This window comes from Phyllostomus hastatus, unplaced genomic scaffold, assembly GCF_019186645.2.
Source record: "Phyllostomus hastatus isolate PE091 unplaced genomic scaffold, TTU_PhHast_1.1 phas_scaffold_585, whole genome shotgun sequence".
Classification (NCBI taxonomy): domain Eukaryota; kingdom Metazoa; phylum Chordata; class Mammalia; order Chiroptera; family Phyllostomidae; genus Phyllostomus; species Phyllostomus hastatus.
Genome location: NW_025334037.1, coordinates 8,750,027 through 8,758,074, shown reverse-complemented (window position 1 = coordinate 8,758,074; position 8,048 = coordinate 8,750,027). Strand labels below are relative to the sequence as shown.

Sequence of the window (8,048 nt, the reverse complement as noted above, 5' to 3'; positions counted from 1 at the left end):
CACACCAGCCAGGGCAGATTTTATTAAAAAAAATTTTTGTTGTTGTTTTTAATATGATTTTTTAAAAGAGTTTATTTATTCATTTTTAGACAGAGGAGAAGGGAGGGAGAAAGAGAGAGAGAGAGACATCAATGTGTGGTTGTCTCTCACACACTCCCTACTGGGGACCTGGCCTGCAACCCAGGAATGTGCCCTGACTGGGAATGGAACCAAGGACCCTTTGGTTTGTAGGCCCACACTCAATCCACTGAGCCACACCAGCCAGGGCGATTTTATTTATTGTTAGGGAGAAGGAAAGGGAGGGAGAGAGAAAAGGAAAAACACACTGATGTGCGAGAGAAACATCAATTGGTTACGTCCCACACACCCCCAACTGGGGACCTGAATGGAACCATGGAACTGATGACCCCTTGGTTTGAGAGGCAATGCTGAGCCCACTGAGCCACACCAGTCAGGACAAGAGTGGCTTTTTTAAAAATCCAAAATCCACAGAAGATTCCCCTTTCCCACATTTTGTGCATTGAAGGGAAGTATTTTTTTTTTTAAGAAAGGAAAAGGAACAAAACAGGAAACTAATCATGTTCAGTAGATGACTAGAATGAAGGCTATTACGATAGCGAGAGTAACAGTGTGAATGAACTGTGACTCCATCAAATGGGTACGCCTGCTCTGCAGCCACACAGGCCCTCAGGGACTACACAACTGCCTTCCAATTCTTCCCACCAGTCTACTCTAATTTGTAGATTACCTTGGTCCTGATTTCCTGGTTTTTGTTCCATTGATATTTCCTATAGCTGCCTTATTTTTTTGTATAATCAAGGAAATATATGTTATATACATATATATATTTGTATATATAAATCAAAAGAATCACATTCATCCCTACCTTGGACACAAAGAGGGAGCTACCAACTGACTATTGTCAAGCATTCATTAATAATCAATAAGATGAGGTAGCTTAAATACTCACTGAGATACTTGAGGGCAGAAATTGTCATACTGGCCTTATAACCATAACACAGCAAGAATATTAGTAGTTTGCTGAATGAACTAGAAAGAATGTAATCCAGACATCCGAATTGAAAGTTCAAAATCAGCGGTTCCAGGTTTCATATTAGTTTGGGTTAATCACACAAACCAGGACAAATTTCCTTCTACTTATTTTCCAATGCAATATTTTCACTTAAGTCTGATGGTCTGAGCTCCTTGTGTACTATTTCAACAGACACCAAATCAACTATTTAAATTTATATGAATTGGTATAATACTTGCAGGGTTGAAGATATTTAAATTTTTTTACACCAAAGAAAGTTATAGTTTTATATTTCTTCTGCTATACATGGTCTTAAAAACAAGTACTTAGTAAAGATGATACACAGACGCAGGAAGCTAATGGAGCAATATAAAGTGAAAAGGTTGGGTCCCTAAGGGAAGGAAACACAAGATGAAATTTCAGTACTAGAAAAAGTGGTTGTTGTTTTGTGAGAAAAATCCTAAGTTCTATCTTATAATGGATTGTTATATTATTTTTCTAAACCTGAATACAGCTCTTCCTCTTGTGCAAGTTGGGTATCATTAGAATAAAGCTATGAGAGACTCATAAAAGAGGAGAAATCTCTTTAATATTTCCTTTACCAGCCATGAGAGACTGGAAGTATGCTATAGGTCTTCAATGTTTTCTTTTGTTTTTTCTGGATTAAATGAAAATACTTTCAAGATGTAAAATACACAGTTTGTTATTTTCTGCTGTATAAAACAGTGGAACATTAAAAGGCTTTAAAATACCAGGTCTTTTTGGATATTCCAAAGTGTGTCCGCACTCTTCTTAAAAAGGGCCTCCTCCTCAGAATTCAAGTTAAGTTTCACAATATCAGAGATACCATTTTGGCCCAAGATGCAAGGGATACTGAGAAAAATTTCTTCTTTTATTCCATAAAAGCCCTAAAAAGCAAAATTAGATTATTGTTCAGTAACCTGATACGGAAAAGCAGCTATGGAAAAGAGCTTCAGAGTAAGAGTATACTGGAGAGACAATGAAGCACAACAAGAATCCCTCAGAGGTGGCTAAGTGACTGTCAACACCACCAAGACCATCATGTTCTCTGACATTGGAACTTGTGTTCAGCAACATGGAAAATGTGCCAGAGCCTCAAAGTGACCAAAAAAGGCACTGTCTACTTTACCTCTTGCTGGGCCAGCCTTCCATCTAAGGGAAAGGATGCCATGCAGTCATTCATGATGTCATTTTAGCTGATAAAGAACTGTCAGATCAAGCAGTCTATATTTGGTATCAACTATATCAAGAGAACAGTGGATTCGGAAGCAGGAAGTAGTGGAGAAGGCCCTGTCTTGTATAAATGGACCTTTATATGAGGGAGTACCACTGAGTTTAAACAATGGATGCTGCAGGTGGCTTTGTAAGTCTCCAGAGGTGAAGCCTCCAATAGAATCTATGGGTGTAGGTGCTCTCTCGTGCCTAGCAGAGCCCGCACCAGTGGCCAGTGGAAGTGTACCCCTGCCCCGCTGGCTGCCTCTATCCATTGCCCTCACCTCACTTCTATCCTGAACCTTCCATAATGTACAGGACCCATGAAATAGGTGCAGTCACTGCCCTATCCTGGGCTTGCTGAATTTCTGGCTAAGAGCTTTAATGTTTCCTCCATGCCTGCACCTGAATCCAAGGCTACAGAAGCAGCTGCCAGAGACAGTCTATGAAAACCTGCACAACCCACACAATGCCTGCATGCCCATACACAAGCCTTGCCCTCTTCCTACTAGCCCTAGAAGATAAGAAGACCCAGTAGACTCCTCATTTCTCCCTGCCTCTCTCCACTCATTGTTCTTCCCTAACCCACCCTTTGGGGTTGAGTAGAGGATTGAAGGAAGCGAGGTCTTGTTCTTTCTCCAGGTCTGATTATAAACAGCAGACACTAGCATTCCGGGAAGGGAGAAGGCCCCTGACTCTAGAGTGGTGCCACCCAGCTTCCCACAATAGCTCAGAGCCCAGGGGCACTTCTCAGCCAAGCTTCCCTCTCACCATCTCTGGGGCTCTCCTCAGGAGCTCAGGATATACCCCTTGTTCCTGTTTTGCTCTAGACACCCACAGAGGGACTCTCCAGCCACCTCCTCCACTGAAGTCAGCTCCCTCATTTTGGCAGCCACTGTGTAGTCAACCTCATGAGCTCCATAAGACCAACCACCTGTCCTCCTCTGAGGGCCCCCTGCCAGGCTGTACTCACATTCACTCCACTCTGGTGGGGGCCTAGCTGTGGAGGGCACTGCCCCACCAGACTGTCAGCCCACATCCCATTCCCAGCCAGGCACCAGCTCCCGTTAAAACTCACCTTCCCTTCCTTTCCCTTTCCTCGGCCATTCTTTTGCCATCTCTGTGTAACTTTTGAAGTTTTAACATGAGCTTCCAGGGTGGTAACAACAAGGTCACTGTGGCTGGGAAAGGAAGCCCTCTGCAACACTATGATCTGGGAATTTGTTTCCTTCTACTTTCTCTGTCACTCTTCCTTCCAGAAGGGGATTCTCTGACTAGAACTGGACAATTCATGTCCATCCCATCATTACCATTTGGGGGTCTTCTGAGTGGGCTAAAAACAAGGGCCCTGACCCCTGGGGCCTGGCCCAGCCCTGTATGCTGACCATGACCTGCTGCCATGCCCTCCTGCCCTCTTCCTTTCAGTGGCCTGACCCTGCTTGCTTTTCCCTTCACCATGTACCCGCCTTTGCTCCCTTTGCTTTCTCTGCATTTCAACAACTGACCTTTTTTTCAGATCCTCAAGTGTTCTCTACTTATATCTACCTCAGACTCTCTTGCACATGTGTTCCCTCTTGCTTGGAATATTAGTCCCGCTTTCCAAATTAACTACTACTTGCTCTGGCTGGTGTGACTCAGTGGATTTAGTGCAGGCCTGGGAATCAAAAGGTCACCAGTTCAATTCCCAGTCAGGACACATGCCTGGGATTATGGACCAGGATTCCAGCTGGGGGTGTGTGAGAGGCAACCAGTCAATGTGTCTCTCACAAATCAATGTTTCATTCCCTCTCTTTCTCCCTGCCTTTCACTCTCTTTAACACTAAATAAGTAAAACCTTTAAAAAACTGCTACTCATTACTTGGATTAGGTCACATTTTACTTCCTCAGGAAGACTTCTCAAAACACCACAAATGCCTCCTTCCCAAAGCATTTAAAATCTTTTCTTGTATACTCTTAGCAGTTTTTAGTTTTTTCATCATAGTGCTTAGCATATTTTGTTATGTTTTCTTTCTCATTGTTTTTTATTAACTTATATGATGTCAAGGTCTGTTTTTTTTGTTCAAAATTATATACTCAACATCCTATATAATGCCCAGAACATAGTAAGAATTCAACAAGTATTAAAGACAATAAATAAAGATCAATTTAAGCCTACCTTAGCCATAGTGGAAACTGAATGCACTCTCCTAAGATTTTTCACCATTGATCCTACTAGATCAGTCACAGATAGGCCAATAGCCCAAGAAGTGTACCCCTTCAGCCTGAGAACCTCATAGCCACTACAGTTGCAGAAAATAAGAAAACCAAATTAATGAGGAGTCAACTTAGAAAATATATTTCAAGCATCCATTTTGAAGCAATCTACATGTCAAGGCCACTCCATTAACATTTTCTCAAAGGTTTCCTCCAGAAATTATTTATAAATAACCCATATAGGTTTCTTTTTTCATTATATTTTATTGATTATGCTATTACAGTTGTCCTGATCTTTTCCTCTTTGTCCCCTCTCCACCCAGCAACCCCTACTCCTTCAGGCAATCCCCACACCATTGTTCATGCCCATAAATCATGCATATGGTCTCTGGCTACTCAATTTCCTATATTGTACTTTACATCCCCATGGCTTTCTGTGGCTACCTATTGGTACTTCTATCCCCCCACCTCTTCACCCATTTCCCCTACACCCCCTACCATCTGTCAACCATCAAAATTCTCTCTATATCCATGATTCTGTCTCTGTTCTTGTTGTTCCCTTAGATTTTTAGATTCAATTGTTGACAAATTTGTATTGTTTGCCATTTTATTGTTCATAGTTTTGATCTTTTTTTCTTAAACAAGTCCCTTTAACATTTCATAATGGTTTGGCTCTAGTTGCTTTTTGTCTTTGAAGCTCTTAATCTGCCCTTCAGTTCTAAATGATAGCTTTGCTGGGTTAAAGCAGTCTTGCCTGTAGGTCTCTGCTTTTCATGCCTTTGAATATTTCTTGCCAATCTCCTCTAGCCTGCAAAGTTTCTTTTGAGAAATCAGCTGAGAGTCTTATGGGAACGCCTCTGTAGGTGACTAACTGCTTTTCTTTTGCTGCTTTTAAGAATCTCTCTTTATCTTTAACCTTTGGCATTTTACTTATGATATGTCTTGGAGTTGGCCTCTTTGTATCCATCTTATTTGGGACTCTCTGTGGTTCCTGGAATTGCATGCCTATTTCCTTCACCAAAGTGGAGAAGTTTTCTTTCATTATTTTTTCAAATGGATTTCCAATTTCTTGCTGTTTCTCCTCTCCTTTTGGCACACCTATGGTGTGAGTGTTGGACTTATTAAAGTTGTCCCAGAGGCTGCTTATACTATCCTCACTTTTTTGGATTCTTTTTTCTTCTTGTTGCTCTGACTGGTTTGTTTTTGTGTATTTTGTTTTTTGTTTTGTTTTTGCTGTTGTTTGCTTTTTGTTTTTTTTGGGGGGGGGGTTTGCTTCCTTACGTTCCAAATCATTGATTTGATTCTTGGTTGCATCCATTCTACTGTTGATTCCCTGTAAACTGTTCTTTATTTCCATTAGTGTATCCTTCATTACTGACTGGACCCCAAACCAGGGAGGCTGTGGAAGTCCTCACTAAGTTCCGTGAGCATCCTTATAACCAATGTTTTGAGTTCTGCATCTGATAGATTCCTTTCATTCAGCTCTTTTTCTCGAGTTTTGATCTATTCTTTCACTTGGGCCATGTTTCTTTGTCTCCTCATTTTGGCAGCCTCCCTGTATTTATTTCTGTGTATTAGGTAGAGCTGCTCTGACTCCGTCTTAGTAGTACAGCCTAATGTAGTAGATGTCCTACAAGGTCCAGTGACACAGCCTCCCCTATCACTCAAGCTGGGTACTTGCAGTGCACCCTTTGTATGGGCTGAGTACATGCTCCTCTTGTAGTTGAGCATTGATTGCTGTTGACAGGTTAATGGTAGGAATTTACCCAGGCTAGTCAGTTGCAAGGACTGGATATGACCACTTACCACCAACCTCTGCCCTCTGTGGAGGATGAGCTATGCAGGGGCAGGGTGGTGGTGCTCCAGTGTGGTCTATAGTTGTCCACTCGCTGTGCTGGCCCTGGAGTTCTCAGGTGGTGCAGGCCAAAGTCAGCCCTCACCTGTCTTCTTTCCAGGGCCACCCTGCCTGAGCTATAAAGCAATGAGATGGCTGCTATTTGTGCTATCCTTGGTGATTCCTAGGCAAAGCCAAGCTGTGACTCTAGGCTGACTACTGCAAGTGCTGGGTCTGGGGCTCACTGATGCCAGTTGTTGCTTGTTTGAGAGGATTCAGGAAGTTGTGAAGCATGAGCCAAGACCAGCCATTTATATAAAAAAGCAGCTTGGGTGGGTCCCAAAGTTGGATGGGGTGAAGTCTGTAGGGATCTCCAAGGCCAAACAGTATTAGTCAGGTTGATGGAGTCTCAGATATGGCATAAGCTTGCTGACTCAATCTGGATGGATGTGGTTTCTTTATTCCATAGTTGTCAGACTTCCATTTAACTTGATATCTGACAGTTCTGAGTGGTCATTGTTCTATATATTAGTTGTAATTTTGATGTGGTTGTGCAAAGAGGTGAGCCATGTCTGCCTGTGCCATCATATTTACTGAAAGTCCCATACTTTAAAAAAAAATAAGTACAGAGAGTATAGTATAGTAAATATATAAACTAGTTACACAGTCATTTATTATCATTATCACTTTTTATGTACTAAACAAAATTATATGTGCTGTACTTTTATATGACTGGCAGTACAGTAGGTTTGTTTATACCAGAACCACCACAAACACATGTATAGTCTTGTGCTATGACCTTACAAGGCTATGGCGTCTTTAGGGGATAGGAATTTTTCAGTTCTATTATAACTGAAACCAACAGTGGTCCCATAAAATGATAATACTCTATACTGTTTTCTGTCCATATCCTTTTTTAAAAAGTATTTTATCTATTTATTTTTAGAGAGAGGGGGAGGGAGGGAGAAATAGAGGGAGAGAAAACATTAATATGTGGTTGCCTCTCACATGTTCCCCACTGGGGAATTGGCCTGCAACTCAGGCATGTGCCCTGAGAATTGAACCAGTGACCCTTTGCTTCTCAGGCCAGCATTCAATCTACTGAGCCACACAAGCCAGGGCTGTCCACATCCTTTCATCAAGTTTAATAAACTTAATGCTAGATTAAAGCATGTAATGTCTCCTTAATTTGACAGCCTGAACTTCAAACCACTATTGATAACCATGTACTTTGTCTTATTTTTAAAATTGTGGTAAAACTGGTCATTTTAGCCCTGCAGGGTAGCTCAGTTGGTTATAGCATCATCCCAATGAGTCCAAATTGGGGTTTTGATCCCCTGACAGGGCACATAGAAGAATCAACCAATGAATGCATAAATAAGTGGAACAGTAAATCAATGTTCTTTTTTCTTGTACTTCTCTACTCCCCATCTCTTTCTCTCTCTCTCTAAAATCAATAATTTTTAAAAATTGGACATTTTAACCATTTTAAGTATATAATTCAATGGCATTAAATACACAAACACTGTTGTATAACTATTACCACCATCCTCTCCAGAACTTTGTCACCATCCCAGACTAAAACGCTGTACCCATTAGAGTGATTGTGTGATTTTATGTTCATAAAATAACTTTTTTTAAACTCAAGGACATTTAAAAAATAAAAACTTATCCAAAATCACTTTTTGCTATATTTTAGTCTCTGCCCTAATTCTGTACCTTTTTAGTCTCTGCCCTAATTCTTATACATTTCTG

General features: G+C 41.2%; 1 protein-coding gene across 2 annotated transcripts in view; it reads right to left on the bottom strand.

The window, feature by feature from the left end:
* Positions 1-1,675: 1,675 nt before the first annotated feature.
* The window catches only part of LDHC (lactate dehydrogenase C), a 29,917-nt gene continuing 23,544 nt past the window's right edge, over positions 1,676-8,048 (bottom strand). Inside the window, exons 7-8 of one of the 2 annotated variants that reach the window (XM_045825381.1) lie at positions 4,422-4,545; positions 1,676-1,941 (exon numbers count right to left, since the gene is read on the bottom strand). In XM_045825381.1, the coding sequence (XP_045681337.1) occupies positions 1,777-1,941; positions 4,422-4,545 (289 nt within the window). In that variant the 3' untranslated portion in view covers positions 1,676-1,776. The remainder of the gene's footprint in view (positions 1,942-4,421; positions 4,546-8,048) is intronic. The other variant, XM_045825382.1, reaches the window with a different exon arrangement.